Raw genomic sequence first — 22,459 nt, forward strand, 5'->3', positions numbered from 1 at the left:
AACGGACGGAGAATCAGTAGGGACAAACACGAAAGTGTATTTATGCTTTCGCTTTTTCTACTAGGGAAGGTAGAAGAGGAGAGATGAGTTGGTTGGTAGAAATGTTGAGCCGGTAAGCTAAATATATTAGTTTAACTTATGCTACTTGTCCATATAAACTGTAAATTATTGAATTGTAGCTTAATGATAGTAAATGTTGTCCTTGCCGTTGTCGTGTCGATGATAAAGCAATTGTTGTCTATCTATGTAACGTTAGACTATATTCTAGGCGAATGCAGTAAGCGGAATTCCAAGTAAAATGTTAATAATAAAAAAAATCACCATATCATACTGACAGGATTTATTCTGCGATCACGATTATCCTAAATATCCTAATAGTTAATTAGGATATATATATATATATATATATATATATATATATATATATATATATATATATATATATATATATATATATATATATATATAGCTAGTTTACACTTAAACAAGATTTAAACAATAAAGCAGTTGAGATTTGCTATGTATTTGTTTTGGGTAACACTTTATTTAAGGTGTCCTTGTTACAGTGTAGATATATATATATATATATATATATATATATATATATATATATATATATATATATATATATATATATATATATATAAGTACTGAGTAATAGTAACTAACTACATGTACTTACTATATGGTTAGGGAGTAGGGTTTGATTTAAAGTTACTTGCATGCAATTATGGATAATTAGTTGTTATCATAAGTACATGGAAGCAAGGTCACCTTAAAATAAAATGTTACCTTGTTTTGCTATGGTTAAAATGTTCCATCAGTCAGAAACCCTATTAATTAAATAATTAATTAATTTATTCCTTTTTCTTTAGAGAGAGAGGAGTGGAATTTTAAGCTACCATTTGTTTTACTGTTTCTTCTCAGCTCTCTTTCTCACATACTTAGACACACACACTTACATCCTCTGGGTGTTTTAGATGCACCAGGCTTTCAAAACAAACCAGCAATCCCTTGCCTCTCTTTATTTTTCAGCCAATTGGATGGTGGTTTGCAGAAGATTTCTGATTGGCCTGTTACCACACAAGCGGCAGTGGCAGCTGCAGGAGGCAGGAGAGCAACAGAAAGAGAGAGAGAGCGGTACAGAGAGACAGGAGGAGAGCTCGGAGTAATCGTAGGAGGAAAGAGGACAGAGAAGGGAACTTGTGTCAGCGTGGGAGCTGAAGCAGGAGAATGACATGCTGAAGAAAGGGGGAGCAATGATGTCCAGTACCACATTCAAAATGTCCAGGTCACAGTGAGAGCATCCTGTCATAACAACACTAGTTCCATCAAGATCCATCAGAAAAAGCAGACAGCATGCAGAACCTCCGGCACGCAGCTTCTGAGGCTTTCCAGCGTCTCGGTAAGTGCCTTTACCTAAGAATATACAATCAGTATCAAAATCTGTCCTTAATTATGTGTGTTGATGTCTTATCACGTGGGAAGTGGAAATAGTGCATCATTAAAAAGATAAAACCCCAAGCTTCTCTCAAACTGTAAATAACTTGATTCATGTATGTACTCTGAGTTGCATATAATGACTACATCCACGTTCTTATATGTGCCTAAAATAGCATAATTAGTTAATTTTAGATAATATTCTTTGTGTTTGAGCTAATATGCATTTCTTGGTTCAGCTGTATGTAATTGAACATATACTGATGCTTAGAGTAAATTCAATGTGAGAGGGTACTAGCCTACAAACATTATAAACCTACCCTTCTCAAATCTAATGGTTTGATTGTCCATGAAACAGCTTCTGACATCTGTTTAAATATATATATATATATAAGGTGGTCTGAGCTGGTTTAAGCTAGTTTATCTGGTCTCCCAGGCTGGCCAGTTGAAAAAAGTCATAATTATTGTTATTATCATTAACTAAAATGAAAACTATTAAAAGCATTTCTGGTAGTTGAAATAAAGCTGAAATAAAATGCAATTTAAATATTAGATAACAAACTAGGTAACTAACTGAAATAAGTAAATAAGTAAATACTAAAGAAACAACTAAAACTTAACTTAGATAAACAGTAAAATACAATAAATAAAAATAAATAAAAGCACATAACAAAAATAAAATCTGAAAAATAAAAGCTAATTCAAATGATTTAAAAAAAATCACTGTGAGAATATATAAATAATATTAAAATAACACTGGTAGAAAAACCAAAACTGACCATCTTATCTTCCTAAGGCTGAGATATTTTCCAGCAGGGTATGCAACTAAACCATAGCAAAGGAAACCAACAGATTGTTGTGTCTAAGCACATGTCATTGTCAGTATACACTTGAAGACAAATAGCCCATGTATCCTTGTAGCAGAACAGTGGATGAAAAACACAGCACAGATTTTATCCCTGGTTTACTGCATGGCAGAAGTCAGGTTTTGTTGTGACGGAGGAGGGAAAGGCAGGTTTCTGTAGGTGAGAGGAAAACAGCTTGCAACAGCATCTGTGTCCATCTCTTGAGAGGCAGGAGGCCTGAGAGCGAAGAAAACTGTGTGTGTTATGTGTGAAAAAAGCAGGCACTAGTGAAAGTCGTGGACTTTAAGTATATCGCACTAGTGGGAAATCTGTCACTGGCTATTTCTGGACATGTGTTTAAGCACATTTCCTCACTATCTACGAAAGTAGACCATTAGTGTCTTGTAAGCAGTCAAAAAGGCTACATTTTTCTTAGAACTGAATATAAATGTATATATAGTTATATATATATAATAATTGACATTTAATAATTTTTGGCATCGTCTAATTCTAAGTAAAATCTTTAAAAAACACTTATCTGCAAGTTTATTTGCATTTCTTGATGCGAAATCAGTTTCCTTAATTCTCAGTTTTTTCTCTTGGTGTATCTTGTTTTCTCATAATTATGGTCTGGTTTTAAGACTCCATTAAATGACTTGATAGAATCCTGTGTTGACATATTTCCTGTTGAAACAGGAAGTTGGGGTGGGTTATATCAAAAGGTTTGTCACTTTTTTAATATTTAAAATGTAAAATTTATGATTTGATTGTTGCTTTGGCTAATCAGAGGCAGGAGGGTAATTCTCAATTTCAATCTAGAGAACACTTCTGGACGGAAATTAGGTATAAATTTGTATGTTCCTCTGCGAAAGAGATGATCAATATTTTTGGTCTGTTTTGCCAGAAGAGAAAGCCTGTGTTTTTAAATTCACATTTTTGAATACCCTAGCTTATGGATGGTCTCAAAGCTGACAGACATTTATTGTGGTCTTGAACTTGACTGGTTTACCTGAAGCTGATTTATCTGGGTTTCTTGGCCTTCATCCAACCAATCACTGCACTTGTCTGTTTTTGAGTGATGGGTGGCTGGCAACATACTAAACGGCACTTACTGCTGTATACACACTGCTCACAGAATACTGATCGGCAACGAGAGACAGAGAGAGAGAGAAGACGGGGGAAACATGGAGAGTTGGCAAGAGAATGTAAGAAAGAATGTCAAGTGGTGATGAAGGAGGGAACGATCTTGATGGAATAAGGAAAGATACTGGTGCAGAGACAGAAAGAGTGGAGTGTAGAGATGGATGAGAGGATGAAAACAGTGATGCATCTGAACATGAGTTATGAGCTCTCTTAGCCCTCCCTTATCCTGACTCATAAATATCTGTGCAGTCAGACAGAGAGAAGGGAAAAAATGCTCGGGGGGAAGGAGAAACACACAGAGACAGCAGAGATCACTGGTCGACACACAAGGACAAACAAAAATATACTCTTCACTGTGTAACCTGTGTGATTGACATTTTATAATATGAGGCATACTTTTCAATAACATTTGTGCATAAGAAATGCATAAACTTTTTTAACCAAAAAATTTAGTTGCCTGAAAATGAACTCTCCTTCAGCCTGTCCAACATTAAGCTGAGTTTTTTCTCCATCGGAACAGGTTTCTAGAAACTTACCCCTACATCACATGCTCACCAGCGGATCTTCTGCAGTGAACAGGTGCCGTCAGAATGAGAGTCCAAACAGCTGATTAATACATCCACAAGTAGTCAACATGAAGCAAAACGCTGTGTGTTTGTTATAAATCCATTATTTACACATTTAACTTCAAACCATTGATAATATACCCATATATACCATGATGTTTTTATCAGCTGGACTCTCATTCTGACGGCACCCATTCTCTGCAGAGATCCATTGGCGAGCAAGTTATGTAATGCAAAATTTCCATTTTTCTGATGAACAAATACATTACATTTTGGATGGCTTGTGGGTGAGTCAATTTTCATCAAATTTCATTTTTGATTGAACTATTCCTTCCCTTGGCATGTATCCCTAATAGATACATTTTTGATTAGATGCTTGATGTGAAGCGGACTCCATACAATGTCCTAGAATCATAGCATGGTGACTGGTCATCCGGATGATGGCCTTTCTTCCCTGTCAAGGACGACCCTAATTTGATGGTAGCAGAGCTCCTCGGAGTGACACCTGCAGCCGTGCCAAAAAGAGGTTTTAGTAAATTAGATCTGGAACGATCCAACAGAGACATGCAGTCTTCTGGGTCAACTTACAGGGCTTTTGTAATTCAATCATCTAACGGGATATAGTTATATCATCAGTAATGCAATCAACTATGGCGGGAGCCTTTAATGAAATCCTTTGTATATCACAATCATAATAACTACTTGGGTATTAGTCTTTCAGAAATCCGCAGCCATCTCTGCAGTGGGATTTATCATTCTAGTGTTAAAGAACAGTTCTTTTAAAAAACTTTCCTCTAGTCTTAACAGAGAAGTTCTGGAGAGTATTTGACGTGGTAAAAGGTACTGGACAGTTTTAGGTCAGAACTGTCTTCCTGGAGTCACACCGAGACTTAAAACTTACGAAGATTGGCTTATTTTTATATTCCCTGTATCTTTTGACTGACTGTCAGAATATATCTAATAACGCATTACAGAGCAGATCCACTCCGCCTCTTAAAGACACTTTTCAGCCTAAATGGATTTTAATTGCTGATTGTGGGGTCTTTCTCTTCCCCTCGTTGTCCGTTTCTCTCTCTCCAATCCCGTTTAGTGTTGTATTTGCTGCTAAAATTTAAAGAAAGGTGAAGGGTAAATCTCAGACCCCCTGTACGCAACCACCAGCTCCTGCTCGCCTCTCCCATCAGGAGCTTAAACACTGAGCGTGACTCACCTTGTACCTGCTGTATCAAACCACACACACACACACACACACAGAATTGTGGTGTATTATGTGTTCTTCATTCTTGGTCTATAAAGCTTTTTCATTTATTAAATAGAAAGTGTGTATTCAATATAATTATAGTCGTGATTATTGTATATTATATTTGTATTGTACTTAATTTACATATTTGGTATAGTCTTTAACTACTACGGTATGAACTAATATTAATCATTTAATATAGTGCACGTGTGTACATATATGTGTTACATTTTGATATTTAGATATATTTCTATTAATATCTGTAACTACATCCATAACTATACTATTGATTTTGTACTGTATATATGACTTGATAACCAAACTCTCTCTCTCTCTCTCTCTCTCTCTCTTGCTCTCTCTCTCTGTCATTTGACATAATAGTAGTAGGATTGCTTTCATTTTTCACTGTATCCAAGTGCTTTTCCTATAAAAAGTTCTTATAAATATCATTATAAAATCATTACAAACACATCAAATGCCGTTTATCACACATGAAGCATTTTGCTGTGAATGCTATATTTTAATATGATCAGTTTTATTAAATGAGAGTAATGTAAATGTAGTCAATATGATTAAATATGTATTATGTTTATTTAATTTGTATTTAGGTTTTTTTATGTATTTAATGCATATATTCAATTGATTCATTTATTTATTTCTGTTAAATAATTAATTTTATTTAGGTTATATTTAGATTATATGTAATCATATTATATGTGTATAGGTATTATATGAAATGTTATAAAACAGAGTCTTTTTCAGTTTGTCAGACCCTTTCCTTGGTAAATTTATTTAAATATCTTTATGAAACCATCGCGAACAATCAAACCATTTCTCACACGTGAAGTGTACTGCAGCAAACCCTATGTATCTGAACATTTAAAGTGTTGCGGTCCATCTAAACTGCTCTTTTGTGTTTTACAGGGTTAAAACAAAGACATCTGGGCTATGAGGAGGTAAGAACATTTGACATGACATTGCACAACATATTATAAGCACAAACAAACATCCCTCCACCCACAGAGACAGGACAGATGACAGCTGGAGGCGGAAGTGAGAAATACAGCACTACCCCCTAATGGGGGTGAGAGCGAGAGAGAGAGAGAGAGAGAGAGAGAGAGAGGAAAGGCAAAAGAACACCAGTTGAGGAAAAAGTATGCAGCACTGCCCTCTACTGGGGGAAAAGAAAGCGAAGCAGTGTTTGGAATGACACCCTGTTCTTACTTGTTCCACAATGTACAGTATGTACATAAAATGAATATTTTCTTTAGGTACAGAATACACAGGTAACCCACTATATTTGCTAAAATATGCAGTATAAAACAGAGTCAAGAGACCTTGTCCAAGCTGGTGCACAATAACACTTTTTATTTCGATGAACATGGTAAGCTAGTATTTTCTTACATAGAGACAGCACATCAGCACACAACATTCTGTCCTCCTGTCAGTAATTGGTGTCTTATTCCAGTCTCAATTGAGCATGTCCCATCTGGACACAGAGTCCAGATAGCCAGAGACAATAAAGAATAGAAAAAACATCCATCAAGCTCTCTCTCTCTCTCTACAGTTACACTCCTGCAACCCTTGTAGCCTACAAGTAATGACCAGACTCACCAGACCATGTGAAAACATACATGCAGACACACATCTATCTGTCTAAGAACAGCCATTGTCCAACATATTGTATGAACAGCGTTATTAACCAGTTCACCTCAGTCTGATGAGAAACATCTTTATTAAGTCTGAAAACTGCCATAATACTGCACAGTATTATGAATTCTCTCTCATTTACATTCTTTTATTCTCTATTGTTCTCTTATTTTTCTCTCACAATCACCATTTCTCACTGTCCGTCCCATCATGCTTTTCTCTCCTGCAGTTGAATGGATGTATTTGTTGCCCTTAGCAAATACAACATAGCTGTTTGTGTTTAGCTCTTATGTTTGGGACATGGAGTCATAAGACCAGGCCTGCAGACACACACACACACACACTTTCTCATGCAAGTCATATGAGTCATGCAGCTTAATCAGAAAAATTGAGAGTGAGTGAGAGAGGAGAAGATTTGGAGATGGAGGATTTCCTGTGGAGAATGCGGGTCTGGGTTTCTATGAGCTTGAGGAGATGTTGTTGGTGTTGTGGAGATAAAAGAAATGAAGTCAGAAGGAAAGAAAAAGAGGAAATGTTTGAGATGAGGTTGGAAGAGATAAAGGAAACAATGAAAACGGAAGAAAAACCATCAAAAACTTGGAGTGTGTCCTCCCTCCCAGTTGCTGAGGTCAGATGGGTGTGCTTGTATGTGTGTGTGTGTGTGTGTGTGTGTGTGTGTGAGAGAGAGAGAGAGAGAGAGAGAGAGAGAGAGAGAGTTTGACGTCAAACACCGCTATATGAAGATGTCTTATAGTGCTGAATTACAATTACTGACTTTTCTAACGTAAACGAAGCATGACTCATTAAAATGCCTCTAACTTTGTAATATCATTGAGAAATCGGTCTGGTTTTGAATACTGTATCATAAGGGTCTCTTTGAACTTTGAACTTGGTTGAACTTTTTTAGCATTTCTAACTATTTTAGTGTTCTTTTGTCATTTCCAAGAAAGTATCAAGAGTCGAATGTAAAGTTTAAGATCCAGATGATCTGAAGATATAATAGTCTGGTTAAAGTACATTCTGTAGAACTCCAGAGGCTATTCTGAGAGTGTCAGCTGTCCCTGTGTGCGATGACATCACTCAAATGAACAGAATTTAGGCAAGAAGACAGAAATAGGGAAAATTAGAGCTAAAAGAGACTTCTGTGTCAGGACATTGTGACATCATCTGCTTTACAGCTCTGTGTGCTGTTGTTAAGAGTTCAGGATTTACTGACAAATAAAAAGTAAAAAAAACAGCATTTATTTTAAAGAAAAATATTCTGTAACATTATATATATATATATACATATATACATATATACATTATACATTGTATGTATATATATACATACATACATACATAATCATTTAAATGTATAATTTAAATGTGAATCATTTAATCAGCATGTAAAGCACTTTAGGATTCAGAGCTGGTATAAATTAAAACCCTGAAGACGCATATGCATACAAATGAGGACATGGTTCACACTTGTATGCACACAGACAGGTGTGATGGATACAGTAGGATGGCTGTATTAGCGAAACAAGGTGTAATAACATCACACACTGTACCATCCCGGTGTGTTTCTGTGTCTGCTTTCAGCTGGGAGAGCTGGACGGGGTGGAGAAACCACAGCCGCACTGGTTTCACACGCTGCAGGTGCGGCGGCTCCGGGTTCAGAGGGGCCGCAGTAACAGCGATCCTATGGGAGGAAAGAGCTTCCAGCAAGAGTTCCAGTGGGTGAGCAACACCCAGATACAACTCATCATAGATACAGAGAGATAAAACAAACAATGCACAGGAAAGTTATGGCTTATTATATGCTGTAAATTTGTCGTATTGTTTTTTTACATAAAGTTATAGTAACCCTATAAGCCTTATTGATAGTTTACACTTTTTTAGAAAATAAAAGGCCATTTAGTATAATTTTTAAATATCCATCTTGGGAGGTCACGTCCTAATGGTTAGAGATTCTGACTCATAATCCAAAGGTTGCAAGTTTGAGTCTCAGGCCGGCAGGAATTGTAGGTGTAGGCTCTCTGCACCCTCAAAACCACAACTGAGGTGCCCTTGAGCAGGCTCCACAGCATAAATGGCTGTGTGTGTGTGTGTTCACTGCTGTGTGTGTGCACTTTGGATGGGTTAAATGCAGAGTACGAATTCCTAGTATGGGTCACCAAACATGGCTGTATGTCACTTCACTTTTTTCACTTTCACATCTTCAGGTCGGGTATTTTATGTTTTTAAGATGAACATTTACTAGACTGAAGTAACTTCGGTTTACTTGATTCTCCATACTTTTTTTTTAGTGTAAAAATGTTATAGCACTTATATATCATTGTTCTTTTTTTTTTTTTTGATTGCCTCCACTGTTCCCATTTGTAAGTCGCTTTGGATAAAAGCGTCTGCTAAATGAATAAATGTAATGTAAATTGTGTTAAAATTTATGTATGTATTAAATATGAGACAACAGATTTTCAGGGATGTTTAGGCTACTCATACATTTCTCAATCATCACTGTATTGCAATGCGTTATAGGTTTTGCCTCCCACAATAAAAGCTGCAGATATAGAATGACAAATGATATTTAGATGCTTTTTCTTTTTGAAGTTTGTTATACTATTCTAAAGATTTACAGAATTTCATCTTACTTTTTGGCATTGCATCTGCACAAAACAACATATTTTGGCTCAGTTTGAAAGTATGAGCACTCTATTCTAAATATATCATACTGTAATATGAGCCATAAAAAGCTGATCTATCAAATATTTTCAAACTATATATATATATATATATATATATATATATATATATATATATATATATATATATATATATATGTCTGAATGTACAATGAAATGTCCCTTAAAAATAGATTTGTCTGACTAATTTTATTTATTTATTTACATGGTCAAATACTTTTGTGCTATATTTTCTCAGCTGTCTCACTTTGTAAGTGGAAGCACCATGTTTGGCTTGCAGATTTTTTTTCTATTTGCTATTTGCTTTCAGTTAAAAATGTATGGCGTTACACCAAAGAGGTCTATAATAGCTACCAGTCATTTGTTTTAATGGCAGTTGCTTGGCTGGCAAAATAACTGTGTGTGTATTTCATTCACAGAAAACTGGCCTGCAGTTTGGGAATGCAACATCTTATCTTAATCTTGAAAAACTTGGCGAGGGCACATATGCCACAGTGTACAAAGGAATTAGCAGGTTAGTAGTCATATGTGATACTCATAGACACACTCAAAACAGTGTTATTCATAGAACGCACTTAGATGTTGCCAATAGGGAGACATTTTTTCATTGAAGCAAGATGAATGTAGTTAGCAAGCACATTATTCAGATACACCACCCTGTGGCTTTGTTCTTCTGTATAATAGACAGCTAATGATTCCTTTCATTACCTCCCTGTAGGCATTACTTGAGTTCTTCTATGGCAGCTTGTTTTACATGGATTCATTTTATAAGGTCATCCTGCAACATACGGATACCTGCCTGAGGCTTACACTGAGAGGAAGTTTGATGTTGTTGTACAACAACCAATTTTTTGTAATAAGAAACAGTTCCCATACTCCATCTCTGTGCAGCTATCTTAGGAATGAAAACCTTACATTAAGTAAAAATGTTTTGCTTATTAATGTGGTTAAAGGAACAATGTTACCCAACTTAAACTTAAAATATTTTGCAATATCCACAGCAAGTGAATTTAGTTTCAATGAATGGCATCATACATTTAACCACTACTAAACATCACCAGATCAATAAAATTGCAGATTTCTTTTTTGTGTTGCTTTATTTCCTATTGAAACAGGAAGTAGGGTGGGACACATCAAAGGGCTTGCCCCTTAGATTTAAATAGCCAATATGCTTTAATTTAAAGACATGAATTATGATTTGCTATGTGCTATTGCTAGTCCTAGGCAGGTGTTGTTTGATCAAGGGGACAATCTCTTCATATAAAAAAATAAAAAGTAGAAGACAAAGACTTTTCGTTTTAAAAGTGTATATTCTACATGTTAAATTTGTCAGGAATAAACTAGTATATAAATAACCAGTGTTGGGAAAAGTTACTTTTAAAAGTAATGCATTACAATATTGCGTATCCTAAAAAAGTAACTAATTACGTTACTTAGTTACTTTTTATTGAAAGTAATGCGTTATGTTACTTTTGCGTTACTTTTTAAATCTGGGCTGGGCTTGCTTTTTTGCTTCTAATATAAAAAGCCCTTTCACACCAAAGGCCTGAATAAAATGTGAATTTGCGTCTGTACAGTAGAACACAGAAAAAGTTCAACACTCTTCAGCAATTAACAAATCTTGTGTCATTTTTGCTTAATAGTGTAGTTGAATTGGACAATCGAAGCTCAGTAACAAATTGGTTAATAAAATGGGTATAGATATATAAAGGATATTTCTATTATTTAACATATTTAATTATTGCAGCTTTGAGTCATATTCTGAGTTGCATTTAATTGTTTTTGTAGAAAATTAAAATTGGAAAATTAAATTTGGAATTTAAAAGATTTGTATTTGTATTTTTTTTATTTGTGTGTGTGTGTGTGTCAGTGAGATGAATTAATGCATGTTCACATTTATTCTACAACTAAAGTAACATCTCACTCCCGATTTCTCACAGCATGGGGACAGGGAACATTTCAATCAATAAATGGGGAGAAAAAAGTAACTGGCGTTACATATTTGAAAAAGTAACTCAAATATTCTCTTGTAAATTAAAAAGTAATAAATTACTTTACTAGTTACTTGAAAAAAGTATTCTGATTACGTTAACTCACTTAACTCACGTTACTTGTAATGCATTACCCTCAACACTGTAAATAACCATATAGTCAATAGTCAAAACTCTTTAAAAAGTCTTTTTTAAAAAGAGAGCTTGTGATGGTGTTATTCTCCAGAAAGCAGAGGTCAGGTAAACTGTTTTCTGATGCACGTTTGGGTTCTCTGTGTTCGTGACAGGATAAACGGTCATCTTGTGGCTTTAAAGGTGATTCACATGAAAACTGAGGAAGGAATTCCATTCACAGCTATTAGAGAAGGTACTGCAACAGCACAACACACACACAAACACACACACAGCCAAGAATCAAAGTGCTTATACACACACAAGGGAAGTGGGGTATTGTTCATCAGATATACGTCATTAAAATATGAATAGTGGAGTTGTGCATTAACAAATTGTTTTTACTAATGTTCATATTTTTTATTTTTATATGTTATATTTCTGTTCTGACAAACAACCGCTCATAAGTTTAGGGTCAGAATTGTTTTATTTGAAAGAAATACTTTTATTCAGCACAGACACATTTAATTTACAAAAAATAACAGCTCAGACATTTATAATACAAATGATTTCTGTTTCAAATAAATTGTTTTACCTTAAATTTTAAATTTTGAACCTTGAAAACCCAGTCTTGATAATATGTTTCTTGTGGAATATATCAGCATTAGAATGATTTCTGAAGAATCATACATTGAAGACTAGAGTAATGGATACTGAAAAATAAACAGAAAATTAGAAATTGTAATAATATTTTACTATATTACTGGTTTTTTTATGTATTTTTAATGGAAAAATACTATTTTAAATGGAAAAATACATTATACATAATAAAAGTTTTTGTGGTTATTCCCAGCCTCCTTGTTAAAGGGCCTTAAACATGCCAACATCGTCTTGCTTCACGATATCATCCACACGCGAGAGTCTCTCACCTTTGTCTTCGAGTATGTGGTGAGTCTGGTGCTGGCAATCACCATCCAAGTTTATTTTGTTTCTTTTGACTATCTGTCAGTCAAATTGTGCATCTCTTTCCCTCTCAGCAAACAGATTTGGCTCAATACATGATTCAGCATCCTGGCGGACTTCACTCGTACAACATTAGGGTAAACAAACACATGACTGTGTTAAAAATACACAAGGTCAGTAATAATGAGCCGACTTTCTCACGCTCAGTCTGCTTCTTCAGCTCTTTATGTTTCAGTTGCTGCGAGGATTGTCTTACATTCACAGCAGAAGAATTCTGCATCGAGACCTCAAACCTCAGAATTTGCTCATCAGTTATTTGGGGGAGCTCAAATTAGCAGATTTTGGTAGTTTCACTTATGCAAACACTAACATGCTTACTAATATACTCTATCATGCATTCTAAACCATGGTGGGCCTCTTATTCCTTCAGGTCTGGCCCGATCTAAGTCCATACCTTGCCAAACATACTCAGCCGAGGTCGTGACTTTATGGTACCGCCCGCCAGATGTTCTCATGGGCTCCACTGATTACTCCACAGCCCTGGACATCTGGTGAGTCCTTGTACACACTCACACACGCGCGCAAACATATGCATTCTTCTTAGAAAGATTCATAATAGTGAGAGCAACAGACGCAATTCCAAAATTTTAACAATTTGAAAAAATAATTCCCCATTCAACTTGTCGGTTTAAGCATTCATATTATTTGAAACTTTTCAAGCGCAAGATGATGAGAAAGAGAAGTCAATTTGCATATTGTATAGAGTTACGAAAATAGTTTGCAAATAGTTAAAAATAGTTAGATGTGTGCATGTCTGTGCATGTGGTCTTAAAGTGATAGCCACTTAATATAGCTACTGCTTTCTGTGTATTTAATGTTAATTAAAGAACAAAAGAAAAAATAATAGTGCAGTCAAATCGATTAATCATGATAACTTGCATCCAAAATAAATGTTTGTGTTCAAATAATATGTGTGTCAGTGTATTTAAATTCGTATTGAAGGCTTTCAGTTCGGTACGCGTTACAAACTGAACAATTCGTTGGAGCAATCCTATTACATTTGGAAAATAAAAGAGCTTAAAGTGTGTCAAATATAATGTACTCCAGGTTATGACAATGAGGAAGTTTGTTATAGTTTTCTTTTATTTGCTTTTAAATAGCTTGTAAATGCCTGTGCGCATTCGAATTAGCGGTGATTCAGCGTCAGTTGATTGAATGGACAACAACAAAACAATACGACAAACTCACATTAAACATGGAATGTTTAATTTATTAACAAAACGAATACAAATACACCATGCTATAGGCCTAATATAAAATAACAAATAACTTACACAAAGGTAAATTATAAAACACTGAATATCAGCAAATACGGTGAAACCAAATAATTAAAGGGTTAGTTCGCCCAAAAATGAAAATTATGTCATTAATAACTCACCCTTATGTTCCAAACATGTAAGGCCTCCTTTTATCTTCGGAACACAGTTTAAGATATTTTAGATTTAGTCCGAGAGCTCTCAGTCCCTCCATTGAAGCTGTGTGTATGGTATTCTGTCCATGTCCAGAAAAGTAAGAAAAACATCATCAAAGTAGTCCATGTGACATCAGAGGGTCCGTTGGAATTTTTTGAAGCATCGAAAATACATTTTGGTCCAAAAATAGCAAAAACGCGACTTTATTCAGCATTGTCTTCTTTATTATAAAAATAGTTTACATGGGTCAACCAAATTGGGAAAATCTGAATGAGTAGAAACATCATTAGTGTTCATCCTCATTCAAATGAAAATCAGTTATTACCCAACACTCAGCTCTGATCCCCCCACCTGTCAGCTGCAGCCCTGGTCTGACGGATATGTATATATGTTGATGTTTAGGGGAGCTGGCTGCATTTTTATCGAGATGCTACAGGGGTCACCAGCGTTTCCTGGAGTAGCTGATGTCTTTGAGCAGCTGCTGAAGATTTGGGCTGTGAGTCTGTTTGTGAGAATGTACCAGAATTGTGTGAGATTTCTCTTCTATCCTGCTCTCCTCGTTATATATCTCTCCTCTTCTTTCCTTCTGAGGTCCTCGGGGTGCCGACCGAGGAGAGCTGGCCAGGTGTCAGTGATCTGCCAAACTATAAACCAGGTGTGTGCAAAATCCTTCTTTCTTCTGTCTCACTCATTAATTGCATGCGTCTGTGTTAGTTGCATAAAAATGTACTTAATGTGTGAACATCTAAATTAAATTAACTGGTTTAAGTCAAAGGAATAATTTAATTGAAATTGAATAAATTATTTTTAAAAATTATGTTATAGCAATTAAAGTAATTTTTGGCGGTTAGATCAAGAAGAAATATGTTTTTAAAGGGTTAGCTCCTCTAAAACAGGAATTTTGTCATCATTTACTCTCATGTTGTTCCAAACCTGTATGACTTACTTCCTTCTATGGGACACAAAATATGTTTTGAATTAGGATGTTATTTATTGATAATCTTTCCCTAAATCATAGCTTTCAAATGTCATTCACATATGCACGTATTTAGACTTGCCAAATGCAGATGCATCGTCCAATTCATCAAAGCCATTAATTCTTGCATGCCTCATCATCTCATATGGTCTCTAAAGATTTTAAATATAGCCGCAAATCATACAGGCAGTTTTTATGGTTCCTTTTTGGGCAGTGGTTCTCAAACATTTGGACTCCCAAAACTTCTCAATGAATGACAACAACATTCAAAGGCCCCATGACTTTTCCAATTTTTCACGATTTAAATTTTTTTTTTCTCAATTTCTATCTAATAGAAAGGTTAGATCTTGAAACTAATTTTTTTTAATTAATTATAAAAATGCTAATGGAGTTTGTATTAAATTTTTAATTTGAAGATCTAGAAATTACACTTTTAAAATTAAGGCTACCTCATGTTTAGGTTTTCCAAGACTTTGGCAACCCTGGTTAAAAGAAGGAAAAAAGTAATTGGGAATTAAGGTAAAGAATATCTTGATTTTTTTTTTTTTTTTTTTTTTTTTTTTCTGGTGTAGCATATTTTAATGCTCGTTTTATCTTATTTTAAATTATTTTAAAGTAATCTTGGGCCTCCTTGAAGTTTGCTAAGACCCCGTTTGAGAACCATAGTTTTGAGGAATAAAAACTACATCTTGGTACCATATTGGTAGATATGTTTTATTTATAGATATTGAATATACTGTATAACAATTGTTTTATTTTTTTAGATCGCATTTGCCACTATTGTCACATAAGGTTAATCCTTAAAATTCACTTGTATAATTAAAAATGAAATTTTGGGGTGTTTTAATTATAATATGTGACCCTGGACCACAAAAGCAGTCTTGGCAGTCACTGGGGTCTATTTTTAGCAATAAACATTGTATGGGTCAAAATTATCGATTTTTCTTTTATGCCAAAAATCATTAGGATATTAAGTAAAGATTATGTTCCATGGAAATATTTTGTAAGTTTCCTACCATAACTATATCAAAACTTAATTTTTTATTAGTAATATGCATTGCTAAGAAAATAATTAGGACAACTTCAAAGGAGATTTTCTCAGTATTTTTAATTATAATTTTTTTTTAACTGCACTTTGTTATTTGTCAAGTTGTTTACATACATTCCCAGGTGTTGTAAAAGATAAGTTGTATTTTGCTCCAAAATATCATGTTTTTTCTTGTCATAAGTAAATAATGACAGAATTGTAATTTTGGTGGTGAACTTTTGCTGCACATGCTGATTTTTTAGAGTCTTGCAGATTTATCTGTTATTTTGGAACATCCAGTAAATACACATGTACCCATAAATTTAGAATTAGAACGACACATAGACACCGTCATCTATATGCACTGCGTGTGTGCTTGGCAGTGTGTGGGTGTAAACTTGTTGCCAAGGGCCTGTCGTTTTAATAACATGCAGTCATACAAACAGAAAATGGCTAGAGCAAATTCACAGAGTTGTGCTGAAGCTGTGTTTCCAGTATAAATCATTTTGTGTGTATAGGTGTTCTGTTAGTAGTTGTGTTGGCCGTGAGTTGACTTGACACCTTTGAGTTAGACGCAAATACACACCTTCACACACTCATGCAGGAAGGGGGTTGATGTCTTTCCATTGCAGTCCTGGAAATAAAGTGCAGGCTCATTACACAGGTGCACAAATGAGCAATGTGCCTCATTTAGAGTGTCTGGGTACTGATGGAGATGGTTAACTGATGTTACTCCATGAATCTGGGTTTACCCAAGCCCCGGGCTGCTCTGTGTGTGTGTACTGTGTGTTGGAGAGAAGCTACCTGAACCCGCTGTGGTCTCTCAGGTATATCCAGGTGTGCTGAAGCGTAAGTGTGGCCTCAGGTTTCAGCCAAGAATGACGGGGTGGCCCGTGACCACAGACACTGACAGAAGGACACTCATAAAAAAAGCTTCTTCAAACCATCTTAACAGCATTTGTACTATTATAGGGTTCTTTATGGTGGCTAGAATTTTTCTTTGGATGTAAAAAAAAATTAGTAGTTTACCCAAAAATGTAAATTCTGTCTCACTGTCTCAAACAAAAAGCAGTCATTATAGGATTATTTATATACAGTTATATGACATTCCACAACATTTCATGATGATATATATATCACAAAAATTTTATTTTTGTTTTTATACTATCTTCGTGATTAAAAATAAGAACTAAGATGCAAATTATAAACAATTGGACAAAGACGATATTATAAACACTTTATATCATATGTGATTCTAGAGCACAAAACCAGTCATAAGTCTCTGGGGTATATTTGTAGCAATAGCCAATAATACATTTTATGGGTCAAAATTATAGATTTTTCTTTTATGCCAAAAATCATTAGGATATTATGTAAGGATCATGTTCCATGGAGAAATTGTAGGCTTTTTTTTTTTTTTTACCATAAATATATCAAAAAGTGTTCCTGTGACTCAAGTGGTAGAGCATTGCATTAGCAGTGCAAGGTTGTGGGTTCGATTCCCAGGGAGCACGTTAGGTAAAAAATGTTAGCCTGAATGCACTGTATGTCACTTGGGATAAAAGCATCTGCTAAATGCATAAATGTAATTAAAATTTAATTTAAAAAGTAACATTGGTTAGCCATGTGCATGGCTAAGAACTTCATTTGGACAACTTTAAAGACGATTTTCTCAATATAATTTTTTTTTTCACCCTTAGATTTCAGATTTTCAAATAGTTATATCTCAGCCAAATATTGTCCTATCATGACAAACCATACATCAACAGAAAGCGTATTTATTCAGCTTTTTCAGCTTTTTTTTTTATTTTAATGTTTTCATTATATTACTTTTATATATATATATATGTGTGTGTGTGTGTGTTTGTAATTATATTAGTGTAGTTGTAATTTTTATTTTAGTTTTAGTAACTTACTTTACTAACTTAGTGTCAGTTACTTGCCTATATACATATATACGTATTTATACACGCACGCACGTGTGTGTGTGTGTGTGTGTGTGGGTAGCTTTAAAAAATTTTTTTGTTTTAGTCATTTAAGTATTTCTGTTTATTTTAGGCAACATTTTATTATTTTTAATAAAATATTATTTTAATTAACTAAATTTGACTATTTTTACATTTTTGTTAATAATAACAACACTGTACAAAAAAAACAATTCATCAGAATGTTCATGCTGCTGTTTTCCATGTATACATGCCATGGCATTCATTGTAGACAGCAATGTGTGAATTTCATTGGTCGGGGAAACTTGTTTTCCTCACTAGTTATATGACAATAAATGCGTTGAATCCTTGAATCAAAAGCATATATTGACCATGGTTTATCATCTCCAAAAAATGACAAAAACATCTTAAAAGTGACTATTACAGCCCTTAAAATGTAAGAGAGCAGCGTGAACATTCTGCACAATATCTCTTTTTGTGCTCTACAGAAGATACAGGTTTGGAAAAACACAAGTGATAGTAAATGATAAAGGCTTTCATTGATAGTCTCGTGGCTCATTGTGTGAAGATTCCTGATCAGAGCTGGATGCTCTGGTGGTCTGTTAACTAAAAGCGGTCTCTTTGTGTTCCTGTAGAGTGGTTCCTGCACTGCAAGCCCCAGCAATTTCGAGATGTCTGGAAAAGGTAAGACCAGTTCATGCGTGCATGCTCGTGTGCATATGTGTGTGCGTTTTGGCTCTGAGTGGGAACAGAAGGGTTTTTGTATAGCGGTCTTCATCTCCCTTCCTCCACCCCCACCTCTAATGGATGTCTGACCCGTAGCTCTCCGTATGTGTGTGTGTACATTGGCTTAGACTCGCTCAGTTACCCTATAAGACGGAGGATCTGGCCCAGCAGATGCTGATGATGACTCCAAAGGACAGGATTTCAGCCCAGGATGCATTGCTGCACCCATATTTCAACACTCTTCCACCTCCGTTAATGCATCTAAGGGACAGTAAGTGCTGGAGAATTTCACTATATGAGCGGAATGCACGCAATTCCGGCTTCAAAGGTTAATCCAGTGCAGTAACAGACAAGATCAAAGTTAAAACCCTCTTAGTTACTGTCAAAACTGGCAACCTTTTCAACGCCGACTCAAGATCAAAAGAGATTATGCAATCTTAGAAATGTCTTTTTCCTCTTGTCTCGTTTCTCATTCTCTAACCTCGTCTCTTTCTCCGTCAGCTGTGTCCATCTTTAAGGTGCCAGGGGTGAGGTTAGAGACGGAAGTGAGGGATATCTTCAGCCCCAGCAGACGAATGAAATCGCCTCTTGCTCCGCTGGCCAAGTGCTGGTGAAAGTCTCGCCTTTGTAAATAGTTGGTGTGCTCGTAAGACCAAAACCACACCAGCATGAGTAAACGTGACCCTGTTGCAGCATGGCGCTCAGTTTGTATGTTGTTTATTCAGATCTTCATCAGCTTAATCAAATATATTTATGAAAGAATATCAGATTCTCTTTCATAACATTCATGTTTTTTACAGTTTGGACCAGTATTACCTAAAACAAGTTTTATGGTCGATCATGACAATACAAGTCAAAGCTATATTTCATACATTCTATTTTGGGATCCCTATCATACTTATTTTTTAAAGTAATTTATAGGAGTGGGTGCATCCTGATGTTGCAAACTGGTAATTGTTGTATTATTTAAATGTATTATCATAATCATAAACACCAGTTTGTTGCACAAATAGTTTTACCATTTACTGCTTTAAGCTAATGAATCTGAAGTCTTAAGTTGGATAGCATCATATTTATTGAAAGAGGATCACATATGTTTGCTTTTCTGCCTCTCAGCAAACTGATGTCCAGAGAATGTTTACTGCACACTTTCATTGTGAATACGTTTAAATTAAATGCACTTATTAATTTTATACGTAATTTAATTTTTGTATATTTTGCACAGAAAAGCGATGAAGAGTGTGCGAGAGAGATGATTTGGGAATACGATATGAAAATATGTGGAAGAATATACCTACTAATCTTTCAAAGCTCTATTGTGTAGTGTCCAGGTAAAAAAAAAAGACTTGTATGCATTCATAAAACACACCTGGAGAGAGTCTCACCTGAAATTACCTGTTTTTGTACAGCACATACTCATATTTCTCTTCTACGCTGATGGCCACTTTGTCGAAACATGTTCAGAACTGTTTTTAGCTATGTTTGTATCAAGTTCATAATTAATAGTTTCTGTATCTTTACATTTTTTAGCCATGTCTGTATATGATGTTGAGATTCAAAACATGTGCTGCTTCTACGTCAATGTTCTAAAGGAGAGAAGTACAGCAATATTGATCACCAACATAAAAAAAATAATAATACTTTCAAATAATAGAAACAATCACATTGCCAGTCACTCAATGCTGATGTCGTAAATGGATGTTCCAGAGTACTTCCACACACTTCACCATAATGCAATACTGTGAAATCTGGGTATGTGTTCATATAATTGTATACAATCCCACTGTGTCTTGACTTCTGAATAAATATTGTAAAAATGACACCAGTGAATAAATAAAACGGTAAAAATATATATAATTTTACATGATTACTGTTTCTGCTTTCTAAAGACTGCTTGGAAATCATAAGAATATACTTTTTTATCCATAGTTTTATGTTTCTCTTCAGGTTTATGGATAGGTTAACCTTAGATCATTCTTTAGATCATTCAATAGAGGGTCAAAGATACATTTATCTTTTAAAAAATGCATATTATATTTTTACAGTCTAAATGGGTCTGATCCTATTGTCATGTTGCTCATGAATCTACTACACTTAAATGGACATTTCTGTCTCAAACAACCTAGAGTCTCAGCAAACAATTTGCCATGACTTATTTTGGCCAAATACAACCCATTTAAACAACAAGATACCGCCTCACAGACACAGTTTGAGTTTTTATGATACATGAATAATGACTGTTCCTGTTCTTCAACCACTGTGCTAACCATCCATTAAAGCTGCGGTAGGGAACTTTTGACGCTCTAGCGGTTAATAAACAGAACTGCTTGCGTCTTGCGGAATAACATCGTAGCCGGAACTACTTCTCTCTGTTTATGTCTATGAAGAATCACAAAGGTACTGGGTTACTCCGCCGCGGTATCCCGAAGCAATCTAGAATAGTCCGAATATAAACACTTATTATAGGTGCACCCTAGTGATTCAGGACAAGCCAAAAACACGGTTTGGAAAATGGATTCATGGTGTACTCGCTTATTATATACATTTTTCTACATTTTGAACACAAACAAAGTTACGGACCGCAGCTCTGATTGGTTATTTTTTACCGGGAGCGATGGAGTTTCTGCAAATGGCAATAGAACCACTGGGAGGAGCCAGAGGAGCTTGATTTTTTTCACAGATTATCTGTCTCATATTCTACTGTCAGGACATAATGACAGGTTTAATAAATATGTTAAAAATAATTTTTTACAAAAGTTCCCTACAGCACCTTTAAACACAGTCCAGATGGAGGACTACAAAGAAAGGGATAGAAAACACGTGACGAGGCTCTGTAGAGGGGAAAAAATGGGATAAACGAGGACTACTTTTCATTGAGCTGTATCAGGTGAGTTGTGTAACTTCTGGATTTCGTATGAAGATGGTGCGGAGGGTAGAACTTCCTGTCTCGTTATTAAACCACTGAATGGGCAACACAATGTTCAAACAAGCTCTCAAAAGATCAAATTTAATTTAAACCTGAAGGCCTTTTCCCCCACACACATAGCCTACAGGAAGATCGAACCAGGAATCTTTTTCGTCTATCATTTTCCATCTGGCTCTATTAAGCGCTCCTGCAGTTCCTGTACCAGCCATGAGAGGGCGCACAATCAAGAGCTCGTCTACATCCACTTACAGAAGACTGTCACAAGCGTTTTAGTAAATATAAGGTTTTGATTTAAAAGTCCACTACATACTGATTTCTGTTGGTTACAAGAATCTCATAGAAATAATTATAATGTCTCAAATTACAACAATTATAATGTGCAGGCTACTCCAGAAGGTAAACAAATGAACACACAATCACCACACTAACAAATTCAGTCAAATGACCACTATATTCTTTCATTTCTGTCTGCTAATTGTTTATTTATTACAATTTTTTTTTTTTTTTCATGTTTATATTTTGCTGGAAAGCCTACGAACTATATGTTTAATGGACATGTGGTTTAACTTGTGAAAATGTGTGAACGTGCCTTTTTCATGACACAAAAGGGTCACTATGTTTTTAGAACAGAAATAGAAATATATCTTTTTTTTTTTTGCTAAGTAAATAAACCCATCATGAGAAATATTCACTGTAATAAAAAGGTTAAGAACTAGCCTCAGACGTCTCTGCAGACATTTTAGCATCCTACAC

The 22,459-nt window shown here is 35.1% G+C and overlaps 1 protein-coding gene across 2 annotated transcripts; it reads left to right on the forward strand.

Annotated features, from left to right (window-relative positions):
• On the forward strand, positions 1 to 20,642 carry cdk15 (cyclin-dependent kinase 15). 2 transcript variants are annotated; one of them, XM_052558849.1, is made up of 15 exons: positions 1 to 112; positions 1,036 to 1,405; positions 6,159 to 6,190; positions 8,469 to 8,606; positions 9,988 to 10,082; positions 11,847 to 11,926; positions 12,524 to 12,618; positions 12,708 to 12,770; positions 12,854 to 12,977; positions 13,064 to 13,184; positions 14,508 to 14,601; positions 14,697 to 14,760; positions 18,690 to 18,738; positions 18,909 to 19,051; positions 19,282 to 20,642. In XM_052558849.1, the coding sequence occupies exons 2-15, from the start codon at positions 1,360 to 1,362 to the stop codon at positions 19,392 to 19,394; spliced, it is 1,257 nt and encodes a 418-aa protein (XP_052414809.1). In that variant the 5' UTR covers positions 1 to 112; positions 1,036 to 1,359; the 3' UTR covers positions 19,395 to 20,642. The 2 variants fall into 2 exon arrangements, with proteins under 2 accessions (XP_052414809.1, XP_052414808.1); XM_052558848.1 differs by lacking the exons at positions 1 to 112; positions 1,036 to 1,405; positions 6,159 to 6,190 and adding an exon at positions 7,223 to 7,512.
• The last annotated feature ends 1,817 nt before the right edge of the window (positions 20,643 to 22,459 follow it).

The sequence above is a fragment of the Carassius gibelio genome, chromosome B6 (genome assembly GCF_023724105.1).
Source record: "Carassius gibelio isolate Cgi1373 ecotype wild population from Czech Republic chromosome B6, carGib1.2-hapl.c, whole genome shotgun sequence".
Lineage (NCBI taxonomy): Eukaryota > Metazoa > Chordata > Actinopteri > Cypriniformes > Cyprinidae > Carassius > Carassius gibelio.

Bases quoted from the DNA above. Each gene is read 5' to 3' on its own strand.
- cdk15 (XM_052558848.1), top strand. From the start codon at position 7,306: ATGGAGGATTTCCTGTGGAGAATGCGGGTCTGGGTTTCTATGAGCTTG. The intron at 12,619-12,707 runs GTGAGTCTGGTG...TTTCCCTCTCAG, and splicing joins CCTTTGTCTTCGAGTATGTG to CAAACAGATTTGGCTCAATA. The intron at 19,052-19,281 runs GTAAGTGCTGGA...TTTCTCCGTCAG, and splicing joins GTTAATGCATCTAAGGGACA to CTGTGTCCATCTTTAAGGTG.